This window comes from Stenella coeruleoalba (genome assembly GCF_951394435.1).
Source record: "Stenella coeruleoalba genome assembly, chromosome: 9".
In the NCBI taxonomy this organism is placed as follows: domain Eukaryota; kingdom Metazoa; phylum Chordata; class Mammalia; order Artiodactyla; family Delphinidae; genus Stenella; species Stenella coeruleoalba.
Window position 1 is genome coordinate 68249315 of NC_137155.1, and position 18119 is coordinate 68267433.

General features: G+C 39.4%; 1 protein-coding gene across 3 annotated transcripts in view; it reads right to left on the bottom strand.

Annotated features, from left to right (window-relative positions):
• The window catches only part of DOCK4 (dedicator of cytokinesis 4), a 485013-nt gene that overhangs the window by 156026 nt on the left and 310868 nt on the right, over window positions 1–18119 (bottom strand). For all 3 annotated transcript variants that reach the window (XM_079931089.1, XM_079931088.1, XM_079931087.1), the window contains one exon: window positions 11983–12089. In XM_079931089.1, coding sequence (XP_079787215.1) covers window positions 11983–12089 — 107 coding nt within the window. The remainder of the gene's footprint in view (window positions 1–11982; window positions 12090–18119) is intronic.

Sequence of the window (18119 nt, forward strand, 5' to 3'; positions counted from 1 at the left end):
ATAAGTCAGAATGGAGACTTGAGTGCACAGCTATTAACTTTCTATCCTCCTTCTTTGGATTCTCACACTATTCTCCTTAAGAGACTTGACTTCCAGAAAATGAATTATCTTAAGCTCATTATTTCAATGAGCTTAACTTGCTTTTCTTAACTTTAACTTTTCTTAACGTGCTTTCCAGCAGGTAGCTGGCGGGGGGGGGGGGGGGAAGTCAAAAATATCCCTATAAAGTTAAGGAAGACAACAATCCTACCGGAATGCAGCAAAATAACAGAACTTAGTAAGATCAGATACTGTTACTAGCAGGTTAGCAATTCCAAAGACAGGTTTTGGGTTTAGCCATCAAACACTTGGATATATTACTGATGTTCTGAGAACTGAAACGGGACTCTGGAAGCACAAAATCTTTAATGCTGACTAATCAAGTTCTTTCACTTACCTTCCTAAAGCTGTAACATTCAGATTTTTGTAGATTTCAGAGTTTATCTCCATTGAACACTCCTCCAAACTTATTATCAATCATGTAAAGGTGAAAACGACCTTGAAACGGAGCTTTGCCCTTAGAATTCTTTAGCTCTTGCCATAAAGGATGAGTCCAGGTCCTTGCCACACTACTGACTGTTAACTCTGTGAGAACCATTTCCTTAAAACACACTCAGAAGAGGAGTCCAGCCATTGTCACAGAGGGAGACTATCTCAGGCCCAAATTAAGCTATTAAACAGTCTTCAACACAGCAGCTTTTTTTCTTGGCTCACCACAGGATTGAGTCTTTCAAACTAATACCTTACACAAGGAGCAAGTAGATTTTAAATCTAAATAGCCTACTATGAGCCACAGTTATTCTCTGTGTCATATCTACAAGGAGTTAAGGACACTTTATTTAAAAGCATTTTTTTCCGTCTTTCATCAACCTTAGATTTCATAGACAGTATCTGTCAATGAATGACATGGAATATGGTTTATAAAGATCTGAGACAATTAATGTTTCTTCAAAACCTTCCCATTAACAATACTGTCAAGATTTTATGACAGAAGAATGGCCTTTAGTTAGATCAATCTCCATAATTAAATGGTATAAAACAAAGCTAAGTACAACTTTCTGTCTCTTCTCATTTTTACTTTTTCAAAATGAAGATTTTAATGTCTTTAAATGATATGTGCCCACTAATAAAACCTTTAAGAAATGTAAAAATACTTTTGTGTCCAGGAGTCCCACTGGGTCCTGCTTGGTTTCAGTAAGGGCTCGAAGCCAGGCATTTTGCATGCACTTATTCTCCCAGCAAAACTGAGTGCTAACCCTGACTGTTCTGAAGACAGGGAACAGGTTCAGAGAGGTCACTGGGGCTGACGCCAGGCAGGATTTGGGGGGCACTCAGGATCCTTCTGATGGAGCTCTGCATGTGAAGCCTGGATGCAGGAATTTTCAGAAGAGGATGGTGCTGTGCATGACGGCTCTTTGGCTTGACAGACAGACCCCTGAGTCACAAAGGACACTTTGATGTCACCCATGGATTTCCCCATATACTGCACTGACACATGGCACGGTGTCCTACTTTTCAGAGAGGAGACTGCAGAGGATTCCTCTCTTGCTGCCATTGCTGAGATTTTAGAGGCCACTGCTTTCAAGTAGACTGAAGCTGGGGGCGCCTTCAAGATGGCGAAGGAGTAAGACATGGAGATCACCTTCCTCCCCACAAATACATCAAAACTACATCTACGTGTGGAACAACTCCTACAGAACACCTCCTGAATGCTGGCAGAAGGCCTCAGACCTCCCAAAAGATGCCCTCAGGAGACCTACACCCAGAGGCGGGTCCAAATCCAAAGCTGAACAGCGGGAGCTGCGAGAACAAAGAAGAGAAAGGGAAATCTCTCCCAGCAGCCTCAGGAGCAGTGGATTAAATCTCCACAATCAACGTGATGTACCCTGCATCTGTGGAATACCTGAATAGACAACGAATCATCCCAAATTGAGGAGGTGGACTTTGGGAGCAACTGTAGACTTGGAGTTTGCTTTCTGCATCTAATTTGCTCCTGGTTTTATGTTTATCTTAGTTTAGTATTTAGAGCTTATTATCACTGGTAGACTTGTTTACTGATTTGGCTGCTCTCATCCTTTTTTAATTTTATATATATATATAATTTTTTTTTTCCTTTTTCTCTTTTTGTGAGTGTGTATGTGTATGCTTCTTTCTGTGATTTGTCTCTATAGCACTGCTTGTGCCATTTGTCCTAGGGTTCTGACTGTCCGTTTTTTCTTTTTGTTTTTTTTTTTATTATAGTTTTTAGCACTTGTTATCATTGGAGGATTTGTTTTTTGGTTTTGCTGCTCTCTTCATTCTTTCTCCTTTTTTATTACCTTTTTTATTTTTAATAATTCTTTTCTATTTTAATAACTTTATTTTATTTATTTATTTATTTATTTCCCTCCCTCCCTCCCTTTTCTTCTGAGCTGTGTGGCTGACAGGGTCTTGGTGCTCTGGCTGGCTGTCAGGCCTCAGCCTCTGAGATGGAAGAGCCAAGCTGAGGACACTGGACCACCAGAGACCTCCTGGCCCCACATTATATCAATTGGCGAGAGTTCTCCCAGAGATCTCTGTCTCAACACTAAGACCCAGTTCCAGTCAACGACCACCAAGCTACAATGCTGCACACCCCATGCCAAACAACTAGCAAGACAGGAACACGAAACCACCCATTAGTAGAGAGGCTGCCTAAAATCATAATAAGTTCAGAGACACCCCAAAACACACCACAGGGTGTGGTCCTGCCCACCAAAAACACAAGACCCAGACTTATCCACCTGAACACAGGCACCACTACCCTGCACCAAGAAGCCTACACAACTCACTGAACCAACCTTAACCACTGGGAGCAGACACCAAAAACAATGGGAACTCCGAACCTACAGCCTGTGAAACGAAGACCCCAAACACAGTACGTTGAACAAAGTGAGAAGACAGAGAAATACACAGCAGATGAAGAAGCAAGGTAAAAACCCACCAGACCAAACAAATGAAGAGGAAATAGGCAGTCTACCTGACAAAGAATTCAGAGTAATGATAGTAAAGATAATACAAATTCTTGGACAGAGAATGGAGAAAATACTAGAAATGTTTAACAAGGACCAAGAAGAACTAAAGGGCAAACAAACAATGATGAAGAACACAATAAATGAAATTAAAATTCTCTAGAAGGAATCAATAGCAGAATAATGGAGGCAGAAGAATGGATAAGTGACCTGGAAGATAAAATAGTGGAAATAACTACTGCAGAGCAGAATAAACAAAAGAGAATGAAAAGAATTGAGGACAATCTCGGAGACCTCTGGCACAACATTAAATGCACCAACATTTGAATTATAGGGGTACCAGAAGAAGTAGAGGAAAAAAAAGGGACTGAGAAAATACTTGAAGAGATTATAGTTGAAAACTTCCCTAATATGGGTAAGGAAATATTCAATCAAGTCCAGGAAGCGCAGAGAGTCCCATATAGGATAAATCCAAGGAGAAACACCCCAAGACACATATTAATCAAACTATCAAAAATTAAATACAAAGAAAAAATATTAAAAGCAGCGAGGGAAAAGCAACAATTAACATACAAGGGAATGCCCAGAAGGTTAACAGCTGATCTTTCAGAGAAAGTCTGCAAGCCTGAAGGGAGTGGCAGGACATATTTAAAGTGATGAAAGGAAAAAACCTACAACCAAGACTACTCTACCCAGTAAGGATCTCATTCAGACTCGATGGAGAAATTAAAACCTTTAGAGATAAGCAAAAGCTAAGAGAATTCAGCACCACCAAACCAGCTTTACAACAAAAGCTAAAGGAACTTCTCTAGGCAGGAAACACAAGAGAAGGAAAAGACTTACAATAACAAACCCAAAACAATTAAGAAAATGGTAATAGGAACATACATATCGATAACTACCGTAAATGTACATGGATTAAATGCTCCAACCAAAAGACAAAGACTGGCTGAATGGATACAAAAACAAGACCCGTACATATGCTGTCTGTAAGAGACCCACTTCAGACCTAGGGACACATACAGACTGAACGTAAGGGGATGGAAAAAGATATTCCATGCAAATGCAAATCAAAAGAAAGCTGGAGTAGCAGGTCTCATATGAGAAAAAATAGATTTTAAAATAAAGATTATTACAAGAGACAAAGAAGAACACTACATAATGACCAAGGGATCAATCCAAGAAGAAGATATAAAAATTGTAAATATTTATGCACCCAATACAGGAGCATCTCAATACACAAGACAAATGCTAACAATGATAAAAGGGGAAATCAACAGTAACACAATAATAGTAGGGAACTTTAACACCCCACTTTCACCAATGGACAGATCAACCAAAATGAAAATAAATAAGGAATTACAGCTTTAAATGATACATTAAAAAACATGGACTTAATTGATAGTTATAGGACATTCCATCCAAAACAACAGAATGCACTTTTTTCTCAAGTACTCATGGAACATTCTTGATTTGTGACCCAAGCTATGATCTAGCTTGGGTCACAAATCAAGCCTTGGTAAATTTAAGAAAATTGAAGTCGTATCAAGTATCTTTTCTGGCTACAATGCTATGAGACTGGATATCAATTATAGGAAAAGAGCTGTAAAAAATACAAACACATGGCGGCTAAATAATACACTACTAAATAACCAAGAGATCACTGAAGAAATCAAAGAGGAAATCAAAAAATACCTAGACAAATGACAATGAAAACACGATGACCCAAAACCTGTGGGATACAGTTAAAGCAGTTCAAAGAGGGCCGTTTATAACAATACAGTCCTACCTCAAGAAACAAGAAACATCTTAAATAAACAACCTAAGCTTACAACTAAAGCAATAGGAGAAAGAACAAAAAAACCCCAAAGTTAGCAGAAGGAAAGAAATCATAAAGATCACATCAGAAATAAATGAAAAAGAAATGAAGGAAACAATAGCATAGATCAATAAAACCAAAAGCTGGTTCTTTGAGAAGATAAACAAAATTGATAAACCCCTAGCCAGACTCATCAAGAAAATAAGGGACAAGACTCAAATCAATAGAATTAGAAAGGAAAAAGGAGAAGTAACAACTGACACCACAGAAATACAAAAGACATGAGAGATTACTACAAGCAACTATATGCCAATAAAATGGACAACCTGGAAGAAATGGACAAATTCTTAGAAAAGCACAACCTTCCGAGACTGAACCAGGAAGAAATAGAAAATATAAACAGACCAATCACAAGCACTGAAATTGAAACTGTGATTAAAAATCTTCCAACAAACAAAAGCCCAGGACCAGATAGCTTCACAGGCGAATTCTATCAAACATTTAGAGAAGAGCTAACACCTATCCTTCTCAAACTCTTCAAAAATATAGCAGAGGTAGGAACATTTCCAAACTCATTCTGAGGCCATCATCACCCTGATACCAAAACCAGACAAAGATGTCACAAAGAAAACTACCGGCCAATATCACTGATGAGCATAGATGCAAAAATCCTCAACAAAATACTAGCAAACAGAATCCAACAGCACATTAAAAGGATCATACACTATGATCAAGTAGGGTTTATCCCAGGAATGCAAGGATTCTTCAATATACGCAATTCAATCAATGTGATACACCATATTAACAAACTGAAGGAGAAAAACCATATGATCATCTCAATAGATGCAGAAAAAGCTTTTGACAAAATTCAATACCCGTTTATGATAAAAACCCTCCAGAAAGTAGTCATAGAGGGAACTTACCTCCACATAATAAAGGCCATATATGACAAACCCACAGCCAATATCATTCTCAATGGTGAAAAACTGAAACCATTTCCACTAAGATCAGGAACAAGACAAGGTTGCCCTTGCCCACTCTCACCACTATTATTCAACATAGTTTTGGAAGTTTTAACCACAGCAGTCAGAGTAGAAAAAGAGATAAAAGGAATCCAAATCAGAAAGGAAGTAAAACTGTCACTGTTTGCAGATGACATGATACTATACATAGAGAATCCTAAAGATGCTACCAGAAAACTACTAGAGCTAATCAATGAATTTGGTAAAGTAGCAGAATACAAAATAAATGCACAGCAATCTCTTGCACTCCTATACACTAATGATGAAAAATCTGAAAGAGAAATTAAGGAAACACTCTCATTTACCATTGCAACAAAAAGAATAAAATACCTAGGAATAAACCTTCCTAAAGAGACAAAAGACCTCTATGCAGAAAACTATAAGACACTGATGAAAGAAATTAAAGATGATAGAAACAGATGGAGAGATATACCATGTTCTTGGATAGGAAGAATCAACACTGTGAAAATGACTATACTACCCAAAGCAATCTACAGATTCAATGCAATCCCTATCAAACTACCACTGGCATTTTTCACACAACTAGAACAAAAAAATTGCACAATTTGCATGGAAACACAAGACCCCAAATAGCCAACGCAATCTTGAGAAAGAAAAACGGAGCTGGAGGAATCAGGCTCTCTGACTTCAGACTATACTATAAAGCTACAGTAAATAAGACAGTATGGTACCAGCACAGAAACAGAAATATAGATCAGTGGAACAGGATAGAAAGCCCAGAGATAAACTCACACACACATAGTCACCTTATCTTTGATAAAGGAGGCAAGAATATACAATGGAGAAAAGACAGCCTCTTCAATAAGTGGTGCTGGGAAAAATGGACAGCTACATGTAAAAGAATGAAATTAGAACACTCCCTAACATCATACACAAAAATAAACTCAAAATGGATTAAAGACTTAAATGTAAGGCCAGACACTGTAACGCTCTTGGAGGAAAACACAGGCAGAACACTCTATGACAGAAATCACAGCAAGATCCTTTTTGATCCACCTCCTAGAGAAATGGAAATAAAAACAAAAATAAACAAATGGAACCTAATGAAATTTAAAAGTTTTTGCACAGCAAAGGAAACCATAAATAAGATGAAAAGACAACCCTCAGAATGGAAGAAAATATTTGCAAATGAAGCAACTGACAAAGGATTAATCTCCAAAATATACTAGCAGCTCATGCAGCTCAATATCAAAAAACAAACAACCCAGTCCAGAAACGGGCAGAAAACCTAAATAGACATTTCTCCAAAGAAGATATACAGATTGCCAAGAAACACATGAATGTATGCTCAACGTCACTAATCATTAGGGAAATGCAAATCAAAACTACAGTGAGGTATCACCTCACACCAGTCAGAATGGCCATCATCAAAAAATCTATAAACAATAAATGCTGGAGAGGGTGTGGAGAAAAGGGAACCCTCTTGCTCTGTTGGTGGGAATGTAAACTGATACAGCCACTATGGAGAACAGTATGGAGGTTCCTTAAAAAACTAAAAACAGAGCTACCATATGACCCAGCAATCCCACTACTGGGCATATACCCTGAGAAAACCATAATTCAAAAAGAGTCATGTACCACAATCTTCACTGCAGCTCTATTTACAATAGCCAGGACATGGAAGCAACATAATTGTCCATCAACAGATGAATGGATAAAGAAGATGTGGCACATATATACAATAGAATATTACTCTGCCATAAAAAGAAATGAAATTGAGTTATTTGTAAAGAGGTGGATGGACCTATAGACTGTCATACAGAGTGAAGTAAGTCAGAAAGAGAAAAACAAATACTGTATGGTAACACATATATATGGAATCTAAAAAACAAACAAACAAAAAAAAACGTTCTGAAGAACCTAGGGGCAGGACAGGAATAAAGACGCAGACATAGAATTGGACATGAGGACGCGTGGAGGAGGAAGGGTAAGCTGGGATGAAGTGAGAGAGTGGTATGGACATATATATACTACCAAATGTAAAATAGATAGCTAGTGGGAAGCAGCTGCATAGCACAGGGAGATCAGCTCGGTGCTTTGTGTCCACCTAGAGGGGTGGGATAGGGAGGCTGGGAGGGAGATGCAAGAGGAGGAGATATGGGGATGTATGTATATGTACAGCTGATTCACTTTGTTATACACCAGAAACTAACACCATTGTAAAGCAATTATACTCCAATAAAGATGTAAAAAAAAAAAAAAAAAAAAAAGAGAAAACTTTCATGTGAACCACTGAAAAGAAAGAAAAAAAAAGAAAGAAATGTAAAAATAAAGTCGTTGTTAATATTTTAGGACATCCTTCCAAGCATTGCTATGCACACATATACATGTGGACATGCAGTTAAATAATTTTATAAAAATGGTCTTACACTAAATGTATGCATATATAAAATGCTGTTTATCAATATATTATAAACATTTTTCTATGCACATAAAAATTTCCACTAGACATTATTTCAATAACTATGTAGTATTTCATTCATTATATGGATATAACTAACTCATGTATCTAACCAGACCTATGTTATCGGTAATTTAGTTTACTTTCAAGTTTTTCCATATTTTAAGGAATCTGTATTGATCATCGTTGAATCATGTCTGCTTACCTTATCTGATTATCTTCTCCCAATAAATACCAAGATGTGGAATGGCTGAGCCAAAGGATATACACATTTAAAATATTGTATTGCCAAACTGTCCTACAGAAAGACAATACTATTCACATTTCCCTCTATGAATGCAAGAGAGTGTTCGTTTCCCTTTAATCTTCTTTGCCAATTCTCAGTTTTAAAAGTCTTTACCAACCTAATAGGCCAAAAGATTTCCCATTCTTTATTTAACTTACATTTCTTTGATTATTCATATATTTATCTTATATTCTTGCATTTATTATTTTTGAATAGCTTGTTTGTAACATTTAGCAAATTTTTCCTTTTTTTTTTAACTTATCTGTGATAACTTCTGGTAAACTGGGAATAGTCCCCCTTGGTAAGCTGTGTTGCAACCATGTTTCAGTTTATCATGTGTCTTTTAGCCTTGATTATGATGATTTTATCAATAAAAAGGTTTAAACTTTATTTAGACAAAGTTACACATTTTTTTGTACCTGATTTGTAACATTTGAGAGGCACCATTAGAAAGGCCCTCTTTACCTAAACTTTCTAAAAATGTTCACTCATAGTATGTAGGCTCTTACAGATTTATTTTTTACATATAATCTGGAAATTGCTTTGGTATAAGAAGCAAGGTAATGATCCAGCTCTTTATTTTTCCCTCTAACACGCACTGTGGTCATCTCAACACCACTTATTAGATGGGCTATATTTTTTACCCAGTAATTTGAAATCCACTCGTCTCCCTAACTTTGTTTTTTTCGTTCAATTTTTCTTTAATTAATAAATTCCAGGCTGCAATCATCAGGAGGCTGTGCTCCTTCCTTCCATGGCAGAGGAAGGGTAAGCATTATGCTCATAATATGGGTTTATAATCATAACCTGCACGTGGCCTTAAGCTGAAACTGAACTTCTTGGCTCAGTGCTATGAAAAAGAAAACCATGGCATCAACTAAACGAAAAACGTAAGATGTTATGCTTGGCAGGTATTCCATACCTCTTTAAGCAACAATAACCCTAATCATAAGACAACTCAGCTACTTAGGGTTTTTCTGTGGAGCTAATGCTTCCTGATGGATTTACAGAATGTAGGTCTGCCTCAAATTAGATGATCTACAGATACCATCCTCAGCCTCCTTTGTGATGGAGAAAGATCATTGGGAACCTGCCGTTTAAATTGTTGACGCTCAAATAAATTTTCATAATGCTTTATGGATTGTAATTCTGAGTATTCAGTGAAAATTTGTGGAAGGGCTTGAGATGATTCAAAGCTCTACTTCTGAGAAAAATGGCCCCTGGTAACGGAGTAGAATGATTGTCTGGGAATCAATACCAGTTGGACTCCTAAATGCTCACATGGAGAAGGAAGCTCTGCTACTTGTCCTCCTGCCATTTTAAGTATATGGGTATCTCTAATTAGCAAGTAAGAATCTTGGTGTTATTCATACCAGTTTAGAGGAAGTCAACCTGAACTTGACTGGAAACTTAGCACCTGCCCAAAAAACACCCTCTGACCCACAGGTGAGAGAGCCCACATGGTGAAATGCCATAAAGAAGTGATTTATTCTTCTAAATATTATTAGGAAGCTAATGATAACCTTAGCTCTTGCCTTTTCTGTGTGAAGATTTAATGGTATGCAGAGGCAAGATCACAAACATTCATATCAAGTACCATTAATGTCTTTTGGAAAACTGTAGCTGAAGACATTGGCTGTCATGTTACCCATATCACATAAAGGGGCCTCAGACCTAAAGGTGATTATTTTAGATTCTCAGGTGTCTAGTGCATTTAGCTCCTCTGTTTGCTTTAGTGGTTACTCTGTTTTAAAATATTTTTTCTTTGTATTTTAACACTGTGAGCTCCTTTAAGCCACTTTTGAAGTCTAGAGCATGTACGTGTCAGCAATGGAGGGACTTTAACTGTTTTGTTTGCCACTATATTCCCAGTCACTAGAAGAGGGCCTGCCCTGCGGTTTGTAGTCAATGTGTTGAACAAACAATTAGAAAATAAACGATTCAAGAAATATACACATACATATACATACACAAACAAAAACTGCCAGGTGTGTTGTGCAGGGACACTGATTTTACTAGAATAATCCAAAGGTAAAGAAAGTTTTTGTTTGTAATCTCCTTCATTCATTCAGTATATCTTCACCGCGCATCTGCCGCATGCCAGAACCCCTCTGACACAGCTGTTGCTCCTGAAGGGCTCATGTATCTACCAGAGTTAAGTCAAGGGATCACCAGACAATCATGGGACAATGTAATGAGGACAATGGTAAGAGGTGTGTGCAGATATCCAGGGAACTCATGGGAGCGCACTTAGCCAGCTGGAAATCCAGGGAGCAGGGGGCTGCGGCGTGGGGACCATTCTCCTGAATAAAGGTTCTGGCCAAGGTGCGCCTCTGTGGATGAGGAAGTGTCAGCTGCGGGGAGACAGGGGGCGGCAGGTGTGCCAGGAGTGCCAGGTGGAGCAGGGGGAACCAGCAGGCAGGAGGTGAGGAACCAGAAAGAGCTGATGTGGCTATGGCATTAGGTAGACGACCGGAAGTGCTGAGAGGTGAAGCAATAGGGAAGAGGCAGCCTGACACATGCTAAAAGCCTGCAATTTTCCCTCTTGGCAATGGGGAGCTTTTCAGTGGGTTTATATCAGAAAGGGGCCTGGTGAGATCTGCACCTTAGATGGGTCGCCCTGGCTGGCTGGAAAAAGGACTAGAGGGAGATAAGGTGCAGGTCGGCAGGACTAGTTAGCCCAGGTGAGAGCTGACAAGAGCTTGGAATAGCATGTGCTTACAGAAACAGAGAAACGCAAAGGAGAAATATTTTGGAGAAGATCATGTACTTTAATTCTCTCTTTCATAGTTGCTAGTGTTTTTATTCTATACTTCATCATTACTGGTATTCTCCGATAACTTCTAAGGATCTCTTGTTTTGTGAGTTTTCTTTTTGTTGCCTCCTACACTATCCTTTATTCCAAATGCTTTTAATGACAATTCTTGATGCAAAAAATAGAAAGTAACAACCACTAAAGTTGTCATGACAAAGAACAGCCATTTCTCTGCTTGCTTAGCGAGAGCAGCAGACAAGAAAAATGTAAAGCTGACCTTGCTTAATTTGCTTCTGGGGGTATACAGATCTTCAGATAAGAAAACAGGTATTGGGAGTATTTAAAAATTTATTTGTAAGGTTTATCTAATCCTATCACAGCAAGAGAAAGGACTTTAATGTCACCCTATAGACTTACCCAAATACCTACACTTCAATTAAGATGAAAAAATAAATCATCTTTAAAATACGTGTTAGAATATGACAGAGTATAGAGACAATATTCTCAAAAGTCACTCTCCCTGTCAGCAATCTTCCAGAAGAGTATCTTTGCAGTCATTTTCTTCTCTTTTCCACAGTGAGGATAAGACAGTGAGCTAATAATTCAGCCCTGTTTTTCACAGCTGCCCCCAGCATCTGACTGACGTTACCTTATGCACAATGAGCTCGTGAGTGCCATCTGGAAGAGTCCTACCATCTTCCTGCATCAGGGGGACAAAGGAGAAGCCAAACAACTTCTTCTCTCCTTTCTCCTTTGCTGTAGGGGAAAAAAAATTAGTCAATTTTTTTGAATTAATTGAAGTATAGTTGATTTACAATGTTGTGTTAGTTTCAGGTGTACGGCAAAGTGATTGTCATATATATATATATTTTTTCAGATTCTTTTCCCTTATAGGTTATTACAAGATACTGAGTATAATTCCCTGTGAAAATCAGTCAATTATTTAAGTGTATGCTTATACAACTGTGTTCAGATACATAGACTGTGACGATGCGTGATCATCAAGAAATATACCCCCCGACACACACACACACGCCAGCTCCTTTTACACAATGAAGAGCAGCTTTTATGATGGGACCTCTATGTACAGTAGCCACCCTCTAACCCCATATTCCTGCCTTATAATCTGCAAGTTACACTCCTTGACTAATTTGCTTCATGGGATTCACTATCTGAAATTATGGTGTTTTTTTGTTTTTTTTTTTAATTTGTGGATTTCCTGTTTCTTCTCCTCACAACCTACCCTCCACTCCTGAACATAAGCACCATGGAGGGCAGGATTCTTGTCTAATTAAGTTATTCTACGCTTGGTCTCTCAAAGAATGCCAAGAACATAGTAGGTTCTCAGTAAATGTACAGTAAACAAATGAACGAGTGAATGAATGAATGTGAAAGGCAATATTTTGCTTACTCCTCCTGGAAAGGGAGGCTCTCAGCTCTGCTTTGGTCCATGACAGAACTCTCCCTACAGCCACATGTGCAAACACAGAGCCCTACGGAAGCCACCTCCTTGGAATAACACATGCTGAAAGACATAAACAGCATTCTATAGTTTGATAAGAGCTTACTGCAGTAGTATTCTGGAAGTCAGAAATGAGGCAATGAGGTTTTCAGAGGCCTAATTGTGAATTACAACAGCTAGAAATGTCAAGGGTCATTGGCAATTGTTTATAGAGAAGGAAATTGAGATCTTACAATGTCAGGTAACCTGTTCTAGATCTCTTCAGTACCACTGCAGTTCTTTCCACACACCTTCCTTTTCTCCAAGAATGGAGAAAGCATGGAAAGAACCTGGTTTGTTCAACTGGACCCTCTCCTTGTATTTAGACGTGTAGGGAAGAGTTGCAGGGCTGGCAGCCATTATGGGCTGGACAGTTATTCTCTCTCACACAAGTGCGTAAGTAGAGGTTATACTTGATAGAGAAGTCCAGCTTTGGGACGCAGTAAGACCCTCACTAGAGGTGTCAGATATGGTGATCCTGAGGATTAGACAAGAGGCTCTAGCAACAAACACGCTGCTTCTGGCATTTAACCACAGGGACATGGAACCCTGCACAGAGAGCAGTAATGCTGGCTGGCTAGCTTAGGCCCCTAGCACGAGGACATCCCTGAAAATGTGATTATAGCAACGGTTCTTCTTTTTAAATCATTGATTTCAACCCCAGAGGTAAACTGGGGAAATATCAGTACTCTTTAAAGTTAAACAAAAGTCACAGCAAAGATCTCTGGGAAGAGATTTCTATGTCAATGAGCATGCTGGGTACGGAACTTATGATTTAGGGAAGACTTATTTACAAATAATTTTCTAAGTTGATTTGACTGTCATTTTGGTGTGGTTTTTGGTATTCAATTCAGAAAGATAAAAAGAATCCAAGATGCATAAAATTAGCAAAGATAAGGAACAAAGCAACAGTTTCCCCCAATTTGCCTTCTGCTATAAAATAAAAATAAATACCAAACAAAGTTTGAAGTGCATGGCCTTTTGTCCTGAGCTATTAGATCAGGATTAATAAACTGAATGGACTGTTATGTATAATATGCATAACACGATCCCCTTTTACTAATAAAAACCCTGAGTTCATGGATTCTACCTCCTAACTTTTCAATTCATTCTTTCTTGTACCTCAACTCCAACAATTCTGCCCCCTGGGACCCCCAGTTTATTGACCCATCCCTCCATCCCCTCCACTCCAACTTCCCATTTCTGTGGTCCATCATTCTAATCACTTCCTTGAAAATACCCTCAACCCCTCCCCCCTCCACACTTCCACTAATAACACTGCACCCTTGTAAAATCCAATTTGTGGCTCATTCCATGCCTACACTAATCTAAGTTTAATTAATGTGCACTAACCACAGAAGCACCCCGGGATAGGCAAACTTCCTACATTTACCTAATAAACTCACTCTTCTACTTTTCCAGACCATAATTTCATCCAGTCTCCTCTCCTCTCAAGCCTCCAATACCTCGACACTTCCCTCACTTTCAGCTCATGTAGAGAGAATTCCCACATGCCCTAGCATCCACCTATTACCCACCTGCATCTGTCTTCCTGTACTAGGTCTAAACTGCTCTTACCCAAGGCGAATTCTTAACCTTGCGCACCGGGTCCCCTGCTCCTTCCCCAACTCAAGGACACTGCTCCTACAGCTGTCCCCACTCTTCTACATCAGTTTCTCCTCTCTACTGAATGATTTCTCTCTAACAAACATGCTTTAAATGCTGCATCTTAAAAAAGAACACCACCAAAAAACCAATTTCTGGTGACCCACTTTTTTTTATAGCTACTATCCCATTTCTCTGCTCACCTGTATTCTTTATAGCAAAGTTTCTCAAAAGATTTGTCTATACTCACTGCCTGCCCTTCCTTTTCTCCAGCTTATTCTTTGACTCACTCCAGCCAGGCTTTCAACAGCACAAATCTACTAGAACAACTTGTCAGGTTCAGTGACCTCCATGATGCCAAATCAGGTGACAATTTCTCTGTCCTTATCTTATTTATCACTGGCACCTGACACATCTGATCAATTCCCTCTTGAAAAACTTTCTTCATTTAGTCTCCTGGATTCTATTCTTCCTCGATTCTCCTTCAACCTCACTGGCTATTCCTTCTTAATCCACATAATGGCTACTTTACATTCTCCCCAAATCTAAAGGTGTCAGTGCCCCAGGGATCCATCCTTGGACTTCCCTTGCTATCTAAACTTACTTAGACATCTCACCAGTCTCATGGCTTTGAAAATCTTCGACATCTGTGATGTGCTGGAGCTGGCCTGTACTGGCTCACAAGAGCTGGCAGTGCACATCTTTCCCCAACTCCAAGATCAGTGACGTCCTGTTGGCAGCTTGAAATTGACCATGGTGGGAGTATTTACCCCATGGAATCAGCAAATGCTATAATTTAGGGCTTCCCCTCCCCTCTCCATCACCCTGAGTACTGGTTAAATATTTACAGCACACCACTGAACTATATGTAAGTCTTCAGCTTGGATCTCATTCAACTGCCTACTTGATACGTTGAACGTCTAATAGACTTCTCAGCCTTAACATATTTAAAATGGAATGTTTGATTTTTGCTCTCCAAACAGATTCTTCCTGTTGTCTTCCCCACTTCATTAAATGACCACTTCATAATGAGGCCAAAATCTTGGGGTCAACCTTGAATTTTCTCCTTCTTTCACATCCAATCTGTCAATAAATCTGTAGACAAGAATCAAACCATTTACATCTCTTACTTTGAGGACTGCACAAGCCTCCTAAATGGCCTGTTCCCATCTGGCCCACCTACAATCTATCATCCATATAGCAGCCAGACTTATCTTCAAACTAAAGCCTCTAATGCCTCTTCACACTCCAAATAAAGTCCAGAGTCCTTCCCATGACCTAAAAGACAACAGGGGATCTGGCTCCCCTGCTACCTCTCTGGTTCTCACCTCCAAACTCTCTCACGTGCTCATTCTGGCCTCCTTGTTATTCCTTGACAGTGCCAACCGTGTTTCATGCCAACCATGTTTCAACCTCAAGTGTTTTATACTTACGGTTCTATATGCCTGAAATATTTTTTCCCCAGATACCCAAAGGCTCACACCTTCACTTCTTTTATGTTGTTGTTGACACACCTCTTTATCAGAGAGCTCTATCCTGACTGCCCTATGTAAAACAGCAACATAGCACCACTGCGTTCTAGCACCTGACTCCAGTTTAGTCTTCTTCACTGTATTTAACCCTACTCGATATATTATAGATTTATTTGCTCAAGTGTTGTCTGTCTTCCCTCTTTAGAGTGAAAGATCTATGAGAGGAGGTATTTTGTTGTGTTCACTGACGTATTTCCAACGCCCAGTAAAATGGTTGACATACAGCAGGTATTTAATAAATATTTGTTTCATGAACAAATATTTTAAAATAAATACATGTACACACAAAGAACACTTGGAAGTTCATGTGATAAAATGACTACACTGATTATTTGTAGGGATTTTCTTTCTTCTTTACATGTTGCTGTTTCTTCTGAATTTTAACAACAAACATTAAAAATAAAACAAAACAAAACCCTGTGGACAAGGTTTGAAGTACAAGGACAAGATGGCAGAGATCTAACAGGTTCTGCTGAAAATCACCTTTAGTCCAGTTTCCAAGTTCTGAGTTATAGTAACTTTCTCCAAATGTTCTTCCTCCTTTTTCTCCCATTTCACTTTTATTTTCCTCTTCTTCTTCCTTAAAGCTCAAAGCTCATCTTAGGCCCAAGTGAGAATTTATAACAAAGATTGGTGGAAGGAATGGTGTGGCACCATGGAAAGTCCTTTATTTTTTCTCACTTTAAATCCTACCCATGAAACTCTTCCAGGAATTTGGAAGAATGGTAAGACCCTGCTAGCCATCTCCCTATATTCTGAAACATCCACAAAAGCATAACTTGTGGAGCTTCTGAGCTAATTCCAAAACATTCCAAAGTCCCAACAACAAGACAAAGTCCTTCTCCTCTCCCTGAATCGTGGGCGAGTTACATAGCACTCAGGCGATGTAACAGGCGCATATCTACTGGCAATGCCTCCATTCCTTTCAGACTGGAGAGGAGCCTGCTGCTTCCCCAATAATGCGGTTCTTCTCTATCTCTTGATTTTATTTATTTATCTATCTATCTATTTATTTATTTATGGCTGTGTTGGGTCTTTGTTGCTGCACATGGGCTTTCTCTAGTTGCAGCAAGAGGGGGCTACTCTTTGTTGCAGTGCGTGGGTTTCTCATTGCAGTGGCTTCTCTTGTGGAGCATGGGTTCTAGGCGTGCGGGCTTCAGTAATTGTGGCACACAGGCTTAGTTGCTCCACGGCATGTGGGATCTTCCTGGACCAGGGCTCGAACCCACGTCCCCTGCATTGGCAGGTGGATTCTTAACCACTGTGCCACCAGGGAAGTCCCTCTCTTGATTATTATACTGCTCTTGAAGCAAGATTCACCAGAACCTTCTCTGGTCACAATGTGCACTACCAGAAGTACACACTTCTGGGGCACAGGGAAAACCAGAATATCCCTAGACTGGGGGCTGGTGGAGGCAGGGAGTGGGGGCCTCAGAGGGTGGTAATGAATGCAAAAGAATTAAAATAGAGACAACAGGAAATGATAACTTTATGGATAAGTAATGTCCACATGAATAAATCCTGTAACGTCTGTACGTCTTGGGTTTTTTAGATCTATAAAATGGGGAAATTACTCCACATCATCTCTAAGACCTGTTTGAGTTGACATTACTTGATCCTCATTTGAATACTGTTTGAGGATGCATGGTGATGTAGATATATGCAAATCAATATGAATTGGAGCCAATCAGAGGCTTTTCTAGTGACTTCACATGCCTAGGAAAGTCCCCGAGGGTTCCCTTGAGCTGTCTGAGAGCTGGATCAGCTCTTGGCTGGAGAGACAGCAGATGGGTCAGGACTGCCTAAAACCACCTGAGCCAGTCAGGTCTTTACTGCTGCATCTTCTCTTTCTATCTAGTCTTTCCAGACTGTGAGAGTGATGAACTGGGTTTTATGAAAGTGACCAACTTAAGAAGAACCCTGTAGATTTCCATAGGTATTCTGTTTCCTTCCCCTCTTGCATCTGTGTTTCCACAGAGGTTATTGGTTCTTCGAGAAGTGAGCCCATTCACCTCCCAGGAGTTCACTCACCTTCGTTTCTGTCTTGTGGAGGTCTCTGGTTTGTCACACACTTTCTACAGATTAGCCCACACTGTTGTTTCAGCTCAGTTAGCAGACTACCCAGCACAACAAAGCCATGGAGACAAT